The sequence below is a fragment of the Muntiacus reevesi genome, chromosome 1 (genome assembly GCF_963930625.1).
Source record: "Muntiacus reevesi chromosome 1, mMunRee1.1, whole genome shotgun sequence".
NCBI classification, from domain to species: domain Eukaryota; kingdom Metazoa; phylum Chordata; class Mammalia; order Artiodactyla; family Cervidae; genus Muntiacus; species Muntiacus reevesi.
In genome coordinates, this window is record NC_089249.1 from 164,334,961 (window position 1) to 164,358,088 (window position 23,128).

Sequence of the window (23,128 nt, forward strand, 5' to 3'; positions counted from 1 at the left end):
AGCAACACCAAAATTCACATTGTCTCATTACAAAAAAATTTGTAACACTGAAAATTTAAGACCCAAATATTCAACAACTGGGCAAGAATTAAGTAATGATATATTCAAACAATGGAGCACAATAAAGGCATTTAAATGTTTTTAATGTCAGAAAAAATGCTTATGATAAATATTAAGCAAAACAATAATGATATAAAATTATATTATAGTATAAGCTGAAGTAAAAATGGGTGATAAGGATTATATGAAATATCTTCTACATTACTAAACTTTTTCACACTTTCCAATGATTTCCATCACAAATATGAATAACTTTCGTAATGAGAAAAAGATAGTTTTTCTTTTTTAAGGAAATAGCATTTAATGATGTTTAACTAATAAGCACAACTGGCCTGGGAATCTTCCTATTGATCCTTAATTTGAGTCACTTACGTCAGATGCCTATTCACAGACAAGGCTCAAAACCAAGTCAGAAGGCTCAGAGGAGCTGATCTGGAATCTTCCGGATTCCAATGCTGTATTTAATGATGCTTCCTTTTTCTCACAGGAAAGCTAGGAATGTTAACACCGCACTCACACTACCAGAAAGACCTCAAAATTCCCCTCAGTCTGAAACAGTTCCTCTAACTCAACTCCTGACATCTACCTTGGGAGAGACAAAGTTCCCAGTCCCTTACAGCTATTCTCTCAATAAAAACGCTTTCAACACAGCAGAAGAGGCTGAGTCTTTTCATTCCTTCTTTTTCAAATCGGCTGTCACACTTCAAATGGTCTCCATTAAGTCCATTGTTTCCAGCTATTTTGAACACAAGCATCATGATAAGAATAGGGAGTTTCCTTCCTCTTTCTCATCAGAGGGCTTGGGTCAGTGATAACCCAAGTGGTAAAGTGTCAACATGAAAAGACACCAATGTCCCCTCCATCAACAGCACAGGATGGAAAATTCTGTAGGTAATTATTTTTTTCAGGCACTCGAACAAGAACCGTCTAAATAATATTAATACACAATTTTTAACTCAAGACTTGAAACACTAGAGAACGCATTTCTAAATTTACACACACACAGAGGGGACTTCCACTAAGATAAGAAAAGCGGAAGGAGTTAAAGTTCACTGTGAGCATTCAGGAAATAACACTGTAGGACTAACATGTAAACCCACATCTCAAGATGCAAGCTCTGTGATACAGGCGTGGGGATATTTATGGACTTCCCATCACCAGCAACTGCCATGAAAGACAGTGTGGCTGTTTGCAATAAAGGGAAAGAAAAGGTGCTCTATCTCCTCACATCTCTATGTGGGGACAGGCTTATCAGCTGCAGCTGAGAGTAGGTCTCTCCTCCTGTATTTGCTCTATTATTTTCAATATATCATAAAATGGAAAAGTTACATGCTTGTTCCCTGGGTGAGGAGAAATGACATGAAGCCTGAGGGATCCAGTTCTCATTGTTTCTGATTAAGACAGTTCTTTTTGAAAGTTTTTACTTGAAATTAGGTAAGGATAAACAAGACGTTCTCCAAGTGTACTTATGAAATCCAGTACTTTCTAAATAAACCATATCCAACAGCTATTTAAAAAGCAAACCAGAATATCCATAGGAAATATACAAATGGGGGAAAGAGGGCTATGGTCAACAAAAATGGTCAGAAAACTACTTAACATTATTTGAAAACGAGCAGCAACAATAAAATCCCAGCAACAGGCTGCAGAGGTGGGACCCCAGGACAAGTTCTAGCCACACAAGAGGGAGCATGGGGGTTCAGGGGAGTGATGCACAAACTGAAGACGACCACCAGGGTGACCTTACGCTGATGGGTGGCCACAGCTGAAGGCAGATTTGGCTCATCTCTGGGGTTTTCCACTGGGAAGGGACCTGCAGTACAGCCATCAATGGAGCAGCATCCACAAAGCCTGTGGGGAAAATACAGGATCCAGAAGAGTGGGGTAGGAAAGAAGAAAGTTTGGAAAATGAAAGAGTCAAATACAGTAGTGAAATATTGTAATTAATAAATATAGGGCTTCAAGAACACATAGGTGTACCTCTTAAGGTGAAAGGGACTGGCTGGGAAGAACTGGTACTCTGGGAAGCAGGCAGATATGCTTTTTACAATATCAAATTACACTTCAATCACATGTGTGAATTACAGTAGTACCTGCTATGAGGAAACTAATTTTTAGAAAAGAAGAGAAAAACAATGAAATCTATGCAATTTTTACCAATGGTAAATTTACTCAATGAGAGGTCCTTACCCATAGCTTCTGCGGGAAAATAACCACCTAAAAGCAAAAGCATACTCACACTCCACTGAAAAACCCTTGCTGGCCTAGTTCCACCAATGCCAATAATGTGGCAGGTGCCCAAAGGCAGATGACCTGATTGACAAAAAAAGCACTTCTACAAAGTGCTCAATTTGTATCACATAACTCATTAAACACCTCATCATCAAGAAGAAAACTAGTAGCAATAACCTGAGAAGCTTTGTCTTTATAAGGAGCAGCAGCAACCTTCTGAATAAGACAAAATATTTTTCAGGTCCAGTATAGAGGACAGCGAACTTCAGCAAACTTCGGGAGACGGTAAGGCCTGGCAGACTGCAGTCCGTGGTGTCGCAAGAGTCGGATACGACTCGGTCACTGAGCAACAACAACATAGAAGACAGTATGTCCAGCGATCTCACCTCTCTCACCCAGTGGTAACTGATCTAAGCTTGTTGAGGGAGGGGAACAGACAAACCAATCTAACTATTTCAAAGAGATACCCAACACAAGGAAAATCGGCTCCAGCTTAACAATCAGAAAAGTCTAATCCGTACCATGTTTTAAGGCTGCAATCCTCAAAACTCTTTGCACATCTTAAGTGCTACCCACTCGAGTTTTTAGTTGTGGATGGGGCAAGCTCAGTATCCACACATCATGCCTAAGGCTTCCCAGAACTAGCAGGGTGGGAACTTATTTTCCAAGTAACCAAACGATAAACTGCTCCTGGCACAGACAGAAAGTCAAATACAGATTTCACAGAAGTCATGCATCCTAATTAAACAGGCAATGACTGAGTTGTTATATTACTTCCCAGGACTAATTATTGTTTTGGCAACAGTTAAGCTCCTTTAGAAGCATTGGCCTGAACACCCTTCTTATCCTTTATCCAAAATAACTCAACTGTTTTCTTACAAGCAGAAAGAACTGCATCTTGGAGATTTAAGTGCCTTTGCCTGTCTCAACTTGGATCCTCCCCTTCCTCCACACTATCATGGGGAACTACATCTCCCAGGCTCCCTTGCCAACTAATTTCTCGGTAAGTTCCATCAATGGGAGGCACTGATAAGGATAAGAGGCAGGAGAAGGGGGGAAGCCAGGGTAACACTCTCTATCTGACTTGGTCCGAGTTCCAGCTGCCACCAGACAGCTCTACTCTCCACTCTTCTTGGTCACCGCAGATGGCTCAGGCTTCTGGCCTTGGCTGGCACCAGCACCTTCTAACTTCCTTAGGGCACAGGAGGTCCCAGGTGTTGCCAATCTCTGGGTTGTCTCACCAGCCCACTGACCTTCTTGGCTCTTTAATCACCCGTGGAACCTATTCCATATTAAATTTCCTCTGCTTGTATCTCCTATGGTGTTTTCTGTTTCTCTGAAGAGTCCCTGACTTTTAAATATATTTTTAAAACTTAGATTTCCTAAGAATTACACATTCAGATAAATTATAAAGGATTTCTTTTAATAAGAAACAAAGGATTTGTATCATTCAAGCAAATATTTACTGAGAGCCTGACCTGTGCCCGGCCATACTGGGTGCTGGGAATACTGTATTGAACAAAACAGGCACAAAACTCCTGCCCTCATGCAGTTTGCCTTCTAGTGAACTGCGGCAAATTACAATTTTAAGAAGTTAACTAGCAGAGGAGTATTTCTTTAAAAATAGAGGAATTTGGTAAAAGTGAATTAACTTTAAGGGGTTCTACTCTACATTGATGTGGTTCCTACCTTTTCAGTGTGGTATGCTGAAATGTCACATTCCAGGGGCCAGTAGAGAACTTCTTCAAAGTTAGTATCTACTTAAACTGGCAACTTGCTCAAACAAAAATACAACTGTGATAAGCATTTGCTGCTGCTAAGTCACTTCAGTCACAATAACAAAAGTTAGGCACTGTATGCTTTAATGAAAAACACATGAGTGTTTGATGCAGATTCTTGCTGGGTATCTTTCTCCCAGGAGCTATCATTTGGAGGAATTGAGTTTGTGTCCATTTAGTGTCACTTTATCTCCTCCCTATGGCGCAGGTAGCTTTCAGTATCACATACAAAGCCAGCCACAATGCACAGAACAAGTCAAGTGTTGTGGTCTCCAACTGCACGACATTATTTCCAAGATGGAATTTTTAGGCAGAACAGAAACAGACAATGACTCATGTGGTGAACAGTTATACAGACAACTCTGCCCAAGAAAGCTGCCACCTACATACCATGATATCAGATGAAAAATGCAGAAAGAAGGTAGTTTTCTGATTTATTTAAAAGCAATAGATTTGCTGAAAGGTATACTGAGAGAGGTGGCTGCAGCTGCCTGTTTACACATCTGGCTTCCCAAGTGGCGCTCATGATAAAGAATTCACCTGCCAAATACAGGAGACACAAGAGATACAGGTTCGATCCCCGGGTTGCAAAGATTCCCTGGAGAAGCAAAAGGTAACCCACTCCAGTATTCTTGCCTGGAAAGGTCCATGGGCAGAAGAGCCTGGAGGGCTACAGTCCATGGGGTCGCAAAGAGTCAGACAACGACTGAACACACACACAAGCATTGAACAACCAAGGGCTCGCATGAAATATTCTTAGACTGCTTAAGTGTAAGAGCATGCTCAGCCTCAAAAATTCAATGTCATCAACTCCAGAAATGGCATGACATCTACAGCTGGTATTTCACTAGACTTCTTTAAGATAAGTGAAAGTAGTTATGAAGGGAGATCTAGCGGGCACAATACTCTGACCCTCCTTACTACTCAGCAATTAGAAAACATTTCACATTTGCTATATTTACAACTCCATTTGAGTAGCAGGTGGACTTCTAATCCTGTGGGTTTCTTATATAACAGAGTCTAATGCATATTTCTAATTTCAATGCCACACAGCAAGTCAATTACAGAGCTAAGCTGACATGTCTCTGCCTACCTTAGCCCTTGTCAATCCCCAACATGTAGTGAGAATATACTAAAGAACTTCACACACACCTTACAGCATGTCTTGGAGGCTTTGCACATTCTTCTTCCCCGGCTTGGACTGCAAAGTCCCCTGAATTCACCTGACAAAATCATGCTTATCATTCAAGACATAGCCTACTTGTCTCTCTGAGCCATGACTTCCTAAGCAGACTTGCTTGCTTCCTTCAACTTGCTTCCTTCCTTCCTTGCTTTCATTTCTCCCTGCACACAATGCTACAATGATAATTACTACATTGCCTCATTTATCTGTTTACACATCTGCTTGCCCATTAGACTATAAAATCCCTGAGACCAAAGGCCCTATCTTTTAATCTACATGTCTTGGTAGTGTCTGACACAAAGCAGGTGCTTAAGAGCATTTTCTGGATGAATACATACAGTGTGGGATTGCACTCTCAGAAGACAAGGCATTTTGTACTACCTATCCCACTGCCACTGGATGATATTTAAAGGACAGGGAGAACGAATAGGAAAGTGTCTCCCAGGGAACAGGTTGAACAAGTTGATATTAAAAGATAACCTAGGGACTTCCCTGGTGGTCCAGTGGTTAAGAATCTACCTTGCAGTGCAGGGGATGCCAGTTCAATCCCTGGTGAGGGAACTAAGATCCCACATGCCGCGCGGCACCTAAGCCTGTGAGCTACAGCCAAGATCTGGTGTGCCTCAACCAAATAAATAAGTAAAATAAAATAAATGACAACCTAATAACTTTAATTACTTTCAGTATAACTCTGTCAGCCTAACTACAATGGTCAGCGTTAAGATGCATGAGCTGTAAAAAGATAAGAGAGTTATTTGATCTTGGCTGGAGAAGGGTGTCTAACAACTAGAGATGGAAGGAAAATACCTTCTACTGTCCAGGTCTGTGGCAATTAAGAAAAAAATCTCTTAAAAGGTGCCACAGATACAGCTAAAATAATTAAAAACTAATAACAATGGTCATATTCTAAGGAATGATATTCAACAAGCAATGATTTAGCTATTGACAGAAAACAAAAGTAAAGCAAAACTAGAGATGAATTTACCAGAGTTAGAATTTAGGACTAATATTTTAAAAATGTCTACACAAAGATATCCTGGTCTAATCTTTCATACAACTTTTAAGTGTCAAGCAACATCCAGGGACCATCATCAAGAGTACATAAAGTGCATTTGCAAAAATGCTAAAAACCCATATACAGGAGATGGTTTTGGCTTAAAAACTAGGTGAGTTTTTTTATTCAGTGAGTTATTCAGTGAGTCATTCTAACTGTGGCTTCCAGTAACTAGGGTATTTAAGGGAATAAAGTCTGAAAGTGGAATGAATGAATAAAATTAAGACGAAATAAATGAATTCAGCAATAGTAATGATAAATAGTGCTTACGTGTGTGTAACACTTTAGTTTACAAGGCATTTTTATTTTTCAAATGAGGAAAATTAAACTGAGAAAGTCAGGTGGTATGCTGAAGATCCCAAAGCTAAAATAAGCAGAATAACAGACTTTAACTGGATGTTCCAACATCAAAGGGCTTCCCTGATTGCTCAGTTGATAAAGAATCTGCCTGCAACGCAGGAGACCCCGGTTCAATCCCTTGGTCAGGAAGATGTCCTGGAGACGAAATAGGCTACCCACTCCAGTATTCTTGTGTTTCCCTTGTGACTCAGCTGGTAAAGAATCTGCCTACAATGCGGGAGACCTAGGTTTGATCCCTGGGTTGGGAAGATTCCCCTGGAGAAGGGAAAGTCTACCCACTCCAGTATTCTGGCCTGGAGAATTCCATGGACTGTATAGACTGTGGGGTCACAAAGAGTCAGACATGACTTTCACTTTCCAACAAAAGTCTACAGCTCTGGGACTTCCTTGGTGATCCAGTGACTTCCATTGGAAGTCCTTCCATTGGAAGAATCTGTCTTCCAATGAAGGGGATGTGGGTGTGATCCCTTATGGAGAACTAAGATCCCACATGCCTTGGGGCAACTAAGACCTGAGGAGGTAAAAAATAAATAAATAAATACATATTTTTAAAAGTCTACAGCTCTGATTCTTTGCACCTGAAAGGTGAGCTTACAGGTGTTATGGATGGGGGCTAGGGCACTGTCTAAGATGACTTCAATGAGAGCAGATGTTTCCAAATCATGCATATCTTTCAGCTTTATACCCTGTGAGAACAGGGACACACCTTACTGTGTGTGGAGAGGGAATCTCCATGCCCTTCATGTTATACACTTGACTGAAAATGTGAAAGGATGGGACTTCCCTGGTGGTCCAGTGATTAAAAATCTGTGTGCTAGTGCAGGGATGCAGGTTCAATCCCTGGTCAGGGAACAAAGACTCCATATGCAGCAGGGCAACTAAAACCTGTGTGCCCCAACTACTGGACCCGCTGCAGCTACTCAGCCCAAGCACCACAATGAAAGATCCCGTGGGCTGCAACTAAGACCTGATGAAGCCAAAAAATAAAATAAAATAAGTAAATATTAAAGAAGAAGAAAAAGAATGCAGGGTGCCATGGACTTTGGGTAACATGCTATTATTTGCATAAAAGCACTGAAAAGGAATATACTTAAATGAAGTTGTCTATGTATGTATCATCTCTTAAAAGTCACATAACAGCAGGGGCTACCTCCAGAAGCACTGGGAAAAGTTGGTTAAGGGGTCAGGGACAGGAACACAACTTTTCACTGAATATATTCCCTTTTGAACTTTCTGAATTTTGAACCACATGAAAGTGGTTTTTCAAAAAGGAAATTTGAATTTAAGAACACGTAATGGGAGTTGGAATAAAGGCAGTGGCCAGGAGATTTGAAGTGAAACATTTCTGAGATGGGGTGTAGGAGAACAGAGAAGTAAAAAGGTATTACAAAGTTTTTGTCAGACTCCAAAATTATATGTGGTATTTCACAGTTGAAAGTAAATATTCCTCAAGACCCTCAAATTTCTTCCATTCTAATTCTTTGCTCATTAAACAGCTCTCAATTTTTCACGAACCTTGATACCAAGAAAGGAACATCCCAACACTGGACGTAAGTATGCAGGTCATCAGAAAGATAGATCCTTTCATGGTAAATAGGATAGTGTCCAGCTTAAACCACTCTCTGAAGAGGTGATTAGGAGTTATTCCAGGCATACAGATAAAATATGGAACTGCAGAGCTACAGACTAAACCTCCAAAAATGGGACCTGGCCTCAACAAGGTGGAGTTAACCATTAACATATCTGAAATTTTCAGTATGTTTGTCCTCTCTTCTACCACAACTTCAGTCAGCCCAAAATTTTACCCTAAAGGTCACAGCAAGTTAAAGGCTTTGGGTGATGAAACCACATCATTCAGCCTAAAGCAAGTTGAAGCATTTATTTTAAAGGCAGTACCAAAGTAGCCTCCATTCCCACATAAATTATTTCAATGCCTTAGAGGTACTGGAAACTTGTGAGTCTCATGCTCGAGAGAGTTAAAAACAAAAACAAAAAACCCAGAACCAACAAAACTTATACTACACAAAGAGAACACATGTTTATTCTCTATTCTGATATTCAAATTATGTATCTTATAATATTATTCTTAAATCAGTATAAGATTCTTTTTTAAGAATTACTGCCAAAAAAAAAGAATTACTGCCAGAGTTATTTTGAAACATTACAAAAATACCTGTTCATAGGTCTGCAGTTCAGGGTTACATCATCTGATTTTATGTTAATGGATTAGTAAGCAATCACTCACCAGGTCCTATACAATTAAGCTCTCAGTTTTCTCAGTAAGAAAGGACATGAGACCTAGAGATAAATACCCAAGTACAAACCTCATTTTAGCCTGCAGCTTTAAAATTCCTCCTCCCACTAAATGTGTTTTTTACCAGAGCTAAGAGATAACTTAATCTACGGATTCAAGTGTCTCTTCCTTCCACGATCTGACATTTGTCCACATGACCATTACGACAATCACAATCAGGAAAAAGGAGAGGGAAAATGAATGGGAGGAGTTCAAAGAGTAGAAGGGGCTAGTTAATTCACAGACTGTGAAAACTGAGGCCACAAATATCTCACTGACCTGAACTGAACGATGACTGACTGACACATGGTCATCTCATTTTTAATAGAATGGCCAAGTCACTGAAGCCACCAAGCCAAAATGTAAAGCTAATTCGTGAAAAGAAATCATTTCAGGACCCAGGATTCTACTATCAAGAGCAGTTAATAAAGTTTACAGGCCAGCAGATACCATCTCTCATTAAGAATGAACTGACTAATGTTTTATTACCTGATCCCCAGTAATTCTGTTGATAAAGAGCAACAGAAAATTTGGAGGTGATGAATCAACCTCTCTTCCATGTGCTATGTTTTGTTGGAAATGAGTAAGTACAAGAGTGGTATGGGAAACGGGGGATGGGGGTGGTACTGATTATCAAAATGGTATCTGACTCCCCAAACGGAGCAGTGCTCACTCAGAGGGTTGCTTCACTGTGACTCAAGATCTGTCAACTGAGGACACAAGGGAATTGGAGTCAAGTCAAAGAGATATACTCCCAAATTTTAAGCCAAATCTTCCCATAGAGCTAGCAGAAGATCTCACGAGAGTCAACTATAAGAAATTAACCTACTCAACATAAACTGATTCTATAATACTTTTTAAAATGAATTCTTGCCAATGCAAAAATTCAGGAAAGAAGTCGGGGGATCTACTTTCCTAAAGGCACATGCCTTTTAGTCATTGGTAAAGGACACTAAAATATACTACTCGGTGTCCAAAGTCTCTCTCCCCATCTCCTTACATAACCTTACTTCTTCAAAATAAAAGGTAACTAAGTGAAAGTATCAATTAAGCATGGAATTCATTTCTCAATACTGATAAAGACAAATACATTCGAATCTTTGTTGTGTACTATATGCCCAACATGCTATACGGCAAACAATCCAGATAAATTCACTGCGTTATGAACAAAAGTAAATTAGCAATAGCTCCCAAACCAAAAAAGGAATTTTCCGAACTCCAATTTATATTCCAAAGAATTCAGAAAGAAAATAAGGAAACAAAATATTTATAATCTATCAATTTCGAGTGCAAATACTTCACTAATAACCAAGCTTTGGTAGCATACTGATTTGTAACTGTATCAAATCATGAATCTTTGAGGACACAGAAAACAAAGACTAAATAGCTCTGCCATGATCATATTTCACCTTTAGAAGGATGATCACCATGGAAGTAATAAATTCGATGCAGCCCTTGTTTCCTTCTCTGCACTGATTAAACCGATCCTGCACTACAGCCATAATCTGCTAGTTCCTGCCACCACACACACATCAGGCCTCCAACACACTCCACAAGCCAGGGTTAGGCTGTCTAGAAATCCGCACTGTGTCACTGCATAAGCCAGTTCCCCCCTCCACACATCCTGGAAGAGGAAAGCCACCTAAGCACTCTGTCAGATCTCAGCAAGGCTGTAAAATGACAGAAGGAACTGCTAACCAAATAGCAGGCAGCCACGCTCACCACCTTTAAAAACCATTTAAGCAGTTTTCCTCCCCGTCATCTCACTTCCCTCTCCTCCCCACCCCCTCCGCGCCCCGCTGCAGTTCACCCCCAGCTTTGCAAGTGGAAGGCTGCGACCTGCACTGACAGTCGGCGCAGAACTCATTCAGAGCCCTGAAATATAGACCTTCTCACCCACACACACCATGCCACTTCCCCCAACACCGACCATCCCCGCCCCCGCCCCCCACCCCAGCCTCAACACACACACTCGCCCTCGCAACCTCTCCCCACACCAAACCCGGCGCCCCAGAACACCTAGCAGCCTCCTCAATAGGGTAGCACGCGTTACCATTTAGACGATCGGGGCCCCCTAAGCTCTACAGACTCCCCCTCCCCACCCAGGCCGCCTCCCCCGTGCCGCCCGGAGGCTGGACCCCTCGCCCGCAGGGAAGGATGCGCTACCTTTAGACTGGCAGTCCGCACAAAACTTGTTATCCTCCTCCAGCAGCAGGTTGGCCAGGACCGCCTGGTACCGATCCACGTCCTTCACCGATTTGCCCGTCATGGCCAGGGTGCCGGCGGGGGCAGAGGGCGACGCGCCCTCCTAGCCCCCAGAAACCCCTGCCTCAGTCCGAAGGTGAGGACTCCCGGTCCCCGGCCCAGGGCACCTCTTGAGAACGAGGGAGACCTCTCCCCTTGCCCAGTCCAGCGCCCCTTCTCCAGTCTGCCGCGCCCGCCCCCCAACTCTGCAGCCCCCTCAGAGCGGCGCCCCCTGGCGGGCTTAGGGAAAGGCCCGGGTCCCAACGAGGCAGCCGGATAGGCAGGGACCCTCGGCCCAGGCAACAGGGACGCCCGGGCCTCCTGCTTTTGCCGGGCGCAGAGACGACCCCGGGCCTGCCTGTCAGCGGGCTACGGCTCCCGCGCCTCGGTTTCCCTGGCAGCTGCCGCCTGCTCTGCCACCACCTCGGCCGCCTACTTCCGGCAGCTCTTCCTCTCCTCCTCCACCCAGCCCAACCCGCGCATGCGCCCCTCCCCCACCGCTCCGGACTGGGCTCTTCCCTCCGCTCCGCTTCTCAAGAACCAATCCGGGCAGAAGTGAGGGGTGGGGCTTGGATGGGGCGGAGAGAGGATTGGGCACGCCCCCTGCATGTCCTTGGAAAAGAATGAATGGAGCAAGCGGAGAGCGGGTGGAGGCAGTGGAGGAAAGTGAAGGGAAACAACAAATAACTGAGCTCTTACTACGTGCCAGGCACTGTGCTGAGCGCTTTGTATGAATGACCCCAATATAAGCCCCCAAACCTCTCTGAGTTAAAATTTTACCATCCTTATGTAACCTTTGGGTTGTGAATGCTCCAAAGCTGCTTCTTTCCTTCAACAGTCAAATAGAAGGGTCCTACTTTCTTTGGTGGCTCAGACGGTAAAGCGTCTGCCCGCAATGCGGGAGACCCGGGTCAGGAAGATCCAATCCCCTGGAGAAGGAAATGGCAACCCACTCCAGTACTCTTGCCTAGAAAATTCCATGGATGGAGGAGCCTGGTGGGCTACAGTCCATGGGGTCGCAAAGAGTCGCACACGACTGAGCGACTTCACTACCTTCTAAACCTCTTAACAGAGATCCATATAGCCAAAGCTATGGTTTCTCCACTAGTCATTATGGATGTGAGAGTTGGAACATAAAAAAGGCTGAGAACCGAAGAATTGATGCTTTCCAACTGTGGCGCTGGATAAGACTCTTGAGAGTCCCTTGAACAGCGAGGAGATCAAACCAGTCAATCTTAAAGGAAATCAACCCTGAGTATTCATTGGAAGGACTGATGTCATGAAGTTGAAGCTCCAATACTTCGGTCACGTGATGCAAAGAGCTGACTTATTGGAAAATATCCTGATGCTGGGTAAGATTGAGGGCAGGAGGAGAAGGGAGTGATGGAGGATGAGATGGTTGAATGGCGTCACCAACTCGTTGGCCATGAGTTCGAGCAAACTCCTGGAGATGGTGAAAGGGAAGTTTGGCATGCTGCAGCCCATGGGGTCACAGAGTCGGACATGATATAGTGACTGAATAACAACAACAACCTCCTAACACAGAATAAGGGAACATCAATCACAACCTCCCCCAAATTTTCAGAGGATTCTGGTTACCTCTTGGTATGCATGCTCTTTCTGAATTCTGGGCTTCTCTGTTCATTAGGTCCCCTCTTATGATTATTGACATCTTTGGACATTGTTTTGCTTCAACGCTTTCTTGTTTAATTCCCCAGTTCTCCCAAAATGTGCAGTTTTGTGCAGAAGACCTTTACTGAAAGTTATTTGGAGAGGTGAGGTGGAGAGGAGGGGTGATTACAGTAAAACACAAGAATAGATAACTAATTAAAATGATTATTAAGCATCATTGTCTATAACCACCTTACTACAGAGTGGAGTAAGTACAGAATTTCTCAGTGGCTGTCCTTTTCTTTAGGGACCCATCTGCCATCTGGCAAATGTTTTCATTCACTCATTCATTCTTTCAATCACCTAATAAATTGTTACTGAGAAACTTCTAAGTATGAGGCACTGTCCTGGGGTGGGGTGAGAGGGAACAATGTGATTCAATTAGTGGTTTTAAGAGGTCAGTCTGGTTGCTATGGGAAGAGTGGATTTGGGAAGCTGGTAAGACCAGATGTTCAGAATTATCTCTAGTCAAACTCTCCTCCATCTCTTTGCTTCCCTGATGGCTCATCGGTAAAGAATCCACTTACAATCCAGGAGACACAGTTTCAATCCCTGGGTTGGGGAGATTCCCTGGAGAAGGAAATAGCAACCCACTCCAATATTCTTGCCCAGGAAATCCCAGGAAAGCCCATGGGTGGGTTACAGTCCATGGGGTTGCAAGAGTCAGACACAGCTTAGTGACTAAACTTACCATACCATCTCATCACTTTCCCCCCAAAGCAAAACTTTCATGAGAAAAAAACTAAAATTTTCTACTACTGTATTAATCAAAACAATCTGATTCTCTGTCTAAACGTCTTTCCTTCTAAACCACTAAGGAGATTTGACTTTCATAAACACATAAGTTCATTAAGGTATTTTTCCTAAATAAATTCTCAGTTCTTTCTCTAGAAGAAATTCTGCCTTCCTCTGAAACTAATATTCTCAACCTATATCCCATTTGTAATCATTTTTCTTCCATTAACTTACTTAGATTTTCTTATTTTAACACTTATTTTACTAATGAGCAAACTGAGACTTAGAATAATAAACTCCTTCATCTAGGGAGTAGTAGAGCTGGGATTTTTAACCTAGATCTCTATGATCCCACAGCCTTAGTACTGTGAGAGTTTTTGCTTATGTTATCTATCATAATCCAGAGAAAGCCCCAACAGGATAGGTAGTAATATTAACATAACAATTTTTCCAAAAAAATGATGAAACAGAGTCTCAAATAGATGAAAGAAAGGCTCAGGCTTACCCAGTAAATTGTGATCACTGTGCCTTAGTTCAAGTTCTCATCTTCATCCCAACTCTCCGCAAATAGACTTTTTGCTTTAGTCTCATTTTAGTCAACCCACTCCAGTGTTCTTGCCTGGAGAGTCCCAGGGATGGGGGAGCCTGGTGGGCTGCCGTCTATGGAGTCGCACAGAGTCGGACACGACTGAAGTGATTTAGCAGCAGCATTTTAGTTAATTTGATCGTTCACTGTACTCTTTGGAGTAGTTGTTGTTCAGTCACTAAGTCGTGATCACTCTTTGTGACTCTATGGACTGCAGCCCAAGAAAAGAAAATCTGTCACTGCTTCTACTTTCCACCTTCTATTTGCCATGAAGTGATGGGACCAAATGCCATGATCTTAGTTTTTTGAATGTTGAGTTTTAAGCCAGCTTTTCCTCTCTCCTCTTTTACCCTCAAGAGTCTCTTTAGTTCCTCTTCACTTTCTGCCATTAGAGTGGAATCATCTTCGTATCTGAGGTTGGTGAGATTTCTCCTAGCAATCTTGATTCCAACTTGTGATTCATCCAGTCTGGCATTTCACTTGGTGTACTCTGCATATAAGTTAAATAAGCAGGCTGACTCTATGGAGAGAGCTTTCTAAATGGCAAATCTGGTTGACTGTCTCCTGCTTAAAAACCCTTTAGCGCCTCTCCATGACTTATGGCAACACTTCTCAAAATTTCCCATCTTGAGAGAGATTGTCTAGTCTAGTAGTTAAGCACATAGATTATGGGACCAGAATGACTGGGTTTAAATCCTGAGCTTTACCACTTACTATCTATATGACTTCTACCAGGTAACCTAACCTCTCTGTGCCTCGGTTGTTTCATCTACAAACTGTGAACGACAGTGATATTAAACACCTCTTTCACAGGATTTTTGTGAAGCTTAACTGAGATAATGCTTGTAGTATACTTAGAATAGCTCTTGGCACACAGTGAGTGATAGACAATCAATGCTCTTCACTAAATATTTCTGGCCTTCTGCCTTCTGGGCGCATGGTAGGATTTTATTTCCTGGCTCTCTTACCGTTGGGTGTGGCCAATGAGTTTGAGCAGAAAGGTTATGTGTCCCTTCATGCGTTAAGCATTTACTCGCTCCTTTGAGACTCCTCAGATTCTCTTTCCCTCTGACATGGAAACCATCAACATTCAAGATGGTGTTTGTCTTAGTACCATAACAGAATACCATAGACTGGGGGGCTTATAAATAGAAATGTATTTCTCATAGCTCTGGAGACTGGGAAGTAAAAGATCAAGGCGCTGAAAGTTTCTGTGAGAGCCCACTTCCTGGTTCACAGCAGGGGATTTAACACTGAGTCCTCATAAGGTGGAGGGCTTCCCTGGTGACTCAGAGGTTACAGTGTCTGCCTGCAATGTGGGAGACCTGGGTTCGATCCCTGGGTTGGGAAGATCCCCTGGAGAAGGAAATGGCAACCCACTCCAGTATTATTGCCTGGAGAATCCCATGGACGGAGGAGCCTGGTGGGTCCACGAGGTTGCAAAGAGTCGGACACGACTTCATTTTCACTTTCAGGAAACTAAAATCCCAGGTGATGCAGTCAAAAAAAAAAAAAAGCAGAGGAAAGTGAATGCATATTCCAGGGTCTCAGAATATGGCCAAACCAAACTTCTTCTCTTCTCAAGTACACATATTTGTTTTGATGTCTTGAATTTTTCCTTGACAATTCTTGCAAAAATGTTCCCTCTATTCCATACTGTGACTGTGTTATCTTGTCACTAAACTGTTTCACATTAGCTACTACCAGAGAGGAGTTTCTAATCTGTCTCAGTGGCTACTGGACACAGTTTGGTTGCATTATACCTATGAAGTTCAGAAAACTGGGATAAATTGAAGAGACCTGACACCACATATACTCAACTTCCAGGTGATTTCTCTTCTTGGTCTTTATATCAGAATATTTTGAAACCCCAACTCACATAAATACAAGTACAAAATAGAAACTTGTTTTTAAACTGTTATATTAGAACAGTCACTGTGGTAAACTGTCCAGAATACTACGCCCAAAAAAATGATATGGTGAATATTTTGGGATTGGTGTTATTGGAAACTATTATTAGTGTATCTTCTTGCTAAGAGATCAGATCTCCTGAGTCATATACTGAAATAAAGCAGTTTCTAATCCGCTGGCAGACACTTTGCCTATTCAAGGTAATACTCAATAAAATGACCTTAGTCAAGAAAACTGAGATAACCAACCAGGACCCACAGCATAGGTGGGAACCCGGAACTCTACTCAGTACTCTGCAACAACCTATATGGTAAAAGAATTTGAAAAAGAATAGAAATATGTGTATGTAAAACTATATCACTTTCCTATACACCTGAAACTAACACAACATTATAAATTAATTATACTCCATTATAAAATGGTGGTTTAGTTAGTAAGTTGTGCCTGACATTTGGAGCCCCATGAACTATAGCCTGCCAGGCTCCTCTGTCCATGGAATTCTCCAGGCAAGAATACTGGAGTGGGTTGCCATTTCCTTCTCCAGGGGATCTCCCCGATCCAGGAATCGAACTCAGGTCTCTGCACTGCAGGCAGATTCTTTACCAACTGAGCTACAAGGGAAGCCCTCCAATATAAAATAAAAATTGAAACTGAAGCTGGATAATTAGGTTTCCCACTTTATTACCATGTTATCACATGTAAATGAACTCAGTGTCTCAAGTGAACTCATAATCTATTCAATAGCTTTCTTCAGTCAACTCTCAATTTTTTCTCAGTATAGAGAACTTGTGATTATTTAAAAGCTTCCACTGCCTCGCAAGCATATGTCTGCTCTGTAGGCCAACTCTCTGAGCTCTGAGGCTGAGCTGTGTGCCCTCTTCTGTTGCTCCAGTTCCCATTTGTCTATTTCCACAGCCTGAGACTCTAGGAAGAGCCTCAATTTTCTGTTGTTCATGGGATGCTCTGTGAGAAAGCCATGTCTCTGTCAACAGCACTATTTCTCGCTGCTCACAGCACTTTTCAGGACTCCAGGTGATCAGCTGTATAGTCCCCTGCAAGGACAGAGAGATGGCTCCTCTCCAGCTCCTTCACACGTTGTCATCTGGGCCCAAGTGACTGGTGTGAGTCCTACAAGGTCTTGCTTAAAGGCAGCTTAGCTGGTGTTTGAACCTCTCCCTCTCACCTAGGGGCTCAGGTCCACTGTCCAGAGACCCAAGGAGTCTGAGGGGCACAGACTTCAATACTGTATCAACCCATCATTTTTCTCAAGACAGCTTGAGCTTCTGACCTCTGCTAAATGTCTCGAACTCTCTTCTCTCTCTAGGTGATGGTGGTGGTTTAGTTGCTAAGTCGTGTCCAACACTTGTGACTCCATGGACTATAGGGCTCGTCTATCCATGGGATTTCCCTGGCAAGAATACTGGAGACGGTTGCCATTTCCTTCTCTAGGGGATCTTCCCGACCCAGGGATCAAACTCGCATCTCTTGCATCTCCTCTAGGTGGATTCTTTACTGACTGAGCCACAAGGGAAGCCTCTTCTCTTTCTTAGTTTCACAAGAAAACTTCCCATGACTATCATCAACCACTACTAATCTGGGAGAGGAGGCAGAGCCTTCTGTACCAGCAGTATCTGAATCCCTGCCTAATTCACCATCACAGCCTTCTTGCTATGTTGCTCGCAGGTGCATAATGGTGACCAGACATCACATGTGAGCAGTTGGATTTGCAGCTATGGAATGACAGGAGAGTGGGCACTGATATTTGTATTTCTTGCATCTTCAGGGCCTAGGAGGAATTGAGCAAGTATGCCTAACCTTGCCTGGCCTACTCTGGGGACCTTGTTGCATAATAGCAGAAACTTAACCCTCATCAAAGAGCAGAACACTGCAGGGAAGAGAGGATCCTAAGTTTCCAGAAAGGAAAAACAAGTCACACAAAAAGAATTCAAGAATCAGAATGGCACAGAGTTCTCAAGAGCAACTCTGGAGGCCTGGGGACAATGGAAATTGCCTCCAAAATCCCAAAGGAAAAAGAATTGCCAGCTCAGAATTCTATACTAGCAAAACTATTGCTCTAGAGGCAGCACTGAGTAAAGACACATTCAGATACTCTAAATTTAAAAATTTGGCTTCCTATGCTAGCTGTGCCTCATTGCCTCCTCCTGCCCCCGTATCCACTCTCCACCCTTCACCCTGCATTGTGCCGAAGAGGCTCTGTGCCTGGTATCAGCTCCTCTGCACACTGACTTCTGGTTGGGTTCAGCCAACTGGAGGCATGAGTAGAATATCAGAGGGCAGGAGCAGATAGAAGCTGAGTCATTCAGGGAATTCCCTGGTGGTCCAGTGGTTCAGACCCCACATTGTCAACACAGGGTGCATGGTCAGGGAGCTAAGATTCCACATGACATTGCAACATGGCCAGAAAATTGAAAAAAGAAGATGATGAGTTATTTATTTTCTCTGCTTTCTCCCTGCTGACAGAACTACCACGTTCCTAAGTGACGGCCAGAGTGCCTATGAGACAGCCCTCTCCTGTAGCTGTGGTTCTCGCCATGTTCTGGGAACACCCGCTCCTCTTGCCCCTTCCGGCTTTAAGGGTGAGAGCTTCTGGTTGTTGCTGACCCCAGGGTACATCACGCCCCTTGATTTTTTTTTTTTTTCTAAACCCTGCCCACATTTTGTAAAATGATTCCTTCTTTAAATTCTCTCCAATTGCCCTCTTCGTGTTGGCCACATGCTTCCTGTTAGAACACTAACTAATTCATTTCCCAGAACCCTTACTGCTGCATACTTTGTCCAAAATGACAGAGTAAATCAAGAAAAATGAAAACACTAAGTCCAAAAAGGAGAATATTTAGGAGGACGAGGACAGAGGCTATTCCCACGGTGATGGTGAAGGGAAATTCCAAGGTGACAGTGATACAGCAGAGCGGCCGCCCTAGACTGCAGCACTGAATGGCCAGGGCCAAGAAAAGTGAAATTCAGAGATTAGCTGGAGTGAGTCTATCATAGATTCATGGAAAATTAAACAAATAAAAATGGGGCAGTTATTGACTCCAGAGGGGGAAAATTAGCCAGAAAAATGTGATCAATGAATACAAGACTCAGCTGTCAATAATATTTAGTCATAATCTGAGAGAGATTGAGTATTAACTGAACAAAACATTGTTATTTAACTACACTGGGGAAATGTTGGACAGGAAGCATGTGGCGTGGAGTAGGGAAGGATATAAAGAAAGAAATCTAAGTGCTCATCTTCCACAGCAGGACATGAATAAACAAAGCCCAAAAGGTATATAATTGTAGTATAAGCATGTCATTTAGGTAAACTTGTAAATTCCAGAAGAAACAAGAAGAATTGAAAATGGTTGCCTCAGAGGAGTAGGGACAGGATGGGTAGGGGTGGAGCAGGGCATTCTTTGTCATTATAAGCTTCATAAAATCAGATTTTTTAAATTTTATACATGTTTTATTTTGATAAGAACATTTTTAGTTAACATAATATTTTTAAAAACCCACAGTCTTTCTATGATCAATACCCATGAACTCTGAGAGATGTTTCAAAACATTTCCTGTTGAAGCGGTTTTTACTCCATGCTAAATTAGCCTCAGATAAGCATCTGCCTGGATTTTTCTCTCCATCTGCCCTCCGCACAGAGTTCCGCTCTCTGTAAATTCAGAATGCTTTTGAATGTGAGTCACAAGAAATCCAAATAACCATGGCTTAAACAAATAGTGGTTTATTTTCTCACAGAACAAGAAATCCAGAGGCAGGGCAGTTATTTACATTGATTCAGCTGCCTGACAAGGCCATCAGCACCCATACTCTATCTTTCTGCTGTGCCCTCATCAGGCTATTGAATTTTCACCTTCATGTTCAGTGATTCTCAAGGGTGGTCCCCAGCTCAGTAGCATCAGCATCACGTGAAAACTTACTAACCATGCAAATTCCCAGGCTCATTCCAGACCTAGGAATAGGTCTGGGATAGGTTCCAGCAGTCTGTGTTTTAAGAAGTCCTCTGGGACTTGCCTTGTGGTTCAGTGGTTAAGAATCCTCCTGCCAATGCAAGGGACACAGGTTCAATCCCTGGTCCAGGAAGAGTCTACGTGCCTCGGGGAAACCAAGCCTGTAAACCACAACTAATAGACCCATGCTATAGCACCTGTGAGCCACAACTACTGAAGCCCGTGGGCTCTAGAGCCTGTGCTCCACAACAAGAAGTCACTGCAGTGCACCTCAGGTAAAGATTAGCCCCCAGCCACCACTAGAGAAAGCCCACGTGCAGCAATGAAGACCCAGCACGGCCAAAAATTAATTAATTAATTAAAAATTAAAACAAAAGAAGCCCTCTGGGTGATTCTGGTGCACACTCAAGTTTGAGAACCACTCTCATGTTCATCACCTCATGGTCACAAAACGGTTGTCACAGTGCCAAACATCACATTATCTTTGAAGATGGAAAGAGGGAAAAAGAATGCTTTAAATTCCTTTTATCAGGAAAAAAAAAAATTTCCCAGAACTTTCCAGCATACTTTCCCTTAAGACTCCTTAGCCAGAATCAGGCTACATGACTCAACCCCTAACTACAAAGATGATGGGGAAGGCATGTATAGTTTTCTAGGCCCTAGACTTGAAGGCAGCAGCAGAGAAGAGGGCTGAGAATGGCTGTATACAGTAAGCAGACAGCATCTGCCACAGGGTTTATGATGGTCAGGGCGATAGACAGCATCATTCCTGACCCCATCATGGAAAAGCAGCAGAAGATCTTGTCACTCTTCTGCAAAAATAGCTTTGTGTGTGTGCTCACTCAGTCATGTCCCGCTCTTTGCAGTCCCCTGGGCTGTAACCCACCAGGCTCCTCAGTCCATGGAATTTTCAAGGCAGGAATACTGGAGTGGGGTGCCTTTTCCTTCTCCAGGGGATCTTCCCCACCTAGAGATGGAACCGGCATCTCTTGGATCTCCTACATTGGCAGGAGGATTGTTTACCACTAGCGCCACCTAAGAAGTCCCCAAAATAGCCTTAGAACTTGGCAAATTCTTCAGATGGGAGAATCTACAAGACATAGAAACTGAATTCTTATTAATATTATCTGCTTTTCATGGCATGGTGTTTCTTACCATAATTCTTTATGCAGAAAGAATCCCTGCCCAGGGGAAAGAGGGGACAGAAAATCCTGTCCTGCCACACTGGCTGAAAGAAACACTGTTTTTACATGTCAACATGGAGATTTGACAAAGTAACTGCTTTGATACCATTGATCAAACAGCCCATCAAGATGCCCTATTTTGGTACACATAACATACAAAAACATGAGTATTCCTGAAAGAGCAGAGGTGGGAAAGGAGAACAGTGAATTATTAGAAAGAGTCCAGGTGATGAGCATTAGGAGAAGCTGGAGAAAGAGCAAAGGGCCATTTTATAAAGGGCCTTGTGTGCTGTGCTGAGGAGGTTGAGCTCTACACTGTTCCTAATATCATTAAACCTTGGAGGATGTCTTAACCTGGGCCCACAGATGGACTTTAAACCTTGTCAATCCTCTGAAATTAGAACACGGATTTCATTAGAACATGGCTGTGCAGGTTATGTTCACTTTTCTGAGAAGTGGGCCCTAAATTATGCTAAGATATACACAACCCAAATGAGGTTAAGAATCACTTCTTTGAGGAATCAAAGAATTAGTCATTAGATTTTGTATTTATCACCAGAATAAATTCAGTCTCCAACCAGATTCGAGGTCCAGGTTAACTAGAGAAGGACAGAGCTCAGACTAGCACCAGAGTTCCATTTTCCTGTCCAGAGTCCTTTCCTGTGAAATCTCTGAAATGGGCACTCTCCAACAGATACCCAGAGAGATGGGTATTCCTCCAGTGTGTGAGAAACACCTGCTAGGTCCTACAGTTCCTCCTCTTTCCACAAACCTCTCAGTCCTGCCCTCTATTGCCTCTTTCAAATGATGAAAAAGGAGGCGATGGAACATCTACAATGTAAGAACCACTGCTATCCATCAAGGATGGGACACTCCAGAATGGCACCCTTTGCACCAAGAAGTCACCAGAAAAATAGAACAGGAGTGAATGTTTCCAAGGCAAGTGGAATAAGTGGAAAAGAACTTGTCACCTGTGACTTGTCCCTGTGATTCCCCATAAACAGTAGGATTAACTGGGGACTTGCATGGTGGTGCAGTGGGCTGAGACTCCGTGCTCCTAATGCATGTGTTGCAGGTTTCATCCCTGGTCAGAGAACTAAGATCCCACATGCTACAATGAAGATTGAAGATCCTGGGTGCTGCAACTAAGAGCTGGTGTGGCCAAATAAATATATGTACTTTTATTTTTTTTTAAGAGTAGGATCAGTTGGATCTCTTCCCTCCCTTGTGTCTTCAGAAGTCTTCCAACTCTGGCAGCTTACAACCATTACTTATGATGAATGAACCAGCAGAGTAGGGCAGAATATTATTACTTATTTTTCTTAACTCAGAGAAATTACTTTATAAAAAATGTTTTAGAAGATTATACAGAAACATTCTTCACAGGACTAAACTGTTTGACAATGGTGTTCTTTTGGTTCTTTTCAATCAGTTCCTGAGTTTAAGAAGGCTTTTAGGTTCTTAGCCCTTCAAGTACCACATCCTTAAAACATTCATCCAGTAAACTCAACAAACCTCCAGGTAACTGTCAGCACCCTTGAGCCGGGTGGGAATTTCCCTTGATCTAGCAAAGCAGGGCCTATTACCCAAATATATTGCACAACTAGTGCCTAAACAGGAAGTAGCCCAGATTTGCAAATTGCCACACAAGTTCAGTTTTGCACCAGTAAAACAATCTTCCTCTTGGTTTTGTCTCTTGCCAGTAAACAGATGTATCACCCTTTGTTGAACTTTGGTCTGCTCTTGAAGTACTCACTGATTCCTGGACCTCATCTGGCCAGGCTCTTATAGTGTCATAGGCAGGGATCTCAGATTTGTGCGTTGCCTTCTGTCCTTTTTGCTGATCTTCAAAACAGTGTGATGGGTCTGAC

The 23,128-nt window shown here is 42.8% G+C and overlaps 1 protein-coding gene across 1 annotated transcript in view; it reads right to left on the reverse strand.

The window, feature by feature from the left end:
- The window catches only part of SMAP2 (small ArfGAP2), a 51,034-nt gene extending 39,379 nt beyond the window's left edge, over positions 1-11,655 (reverse strand). The window contains exon 1 of the mRNA XM_065915589.1: positions 11,127-11,655. Within this exon, the coding sequence (XP_065771661.1) occupies positions 11,127-11,229 (103 nt within the window). The 5' untranslated portion in view covers positions 11,230-11,655. The remainder of the gene's footprint in view (positions 1-11,126) is intronic.
- Between the last annotated feature and the right edge of the window lie 11,473 nt (positions 11,656-23,128).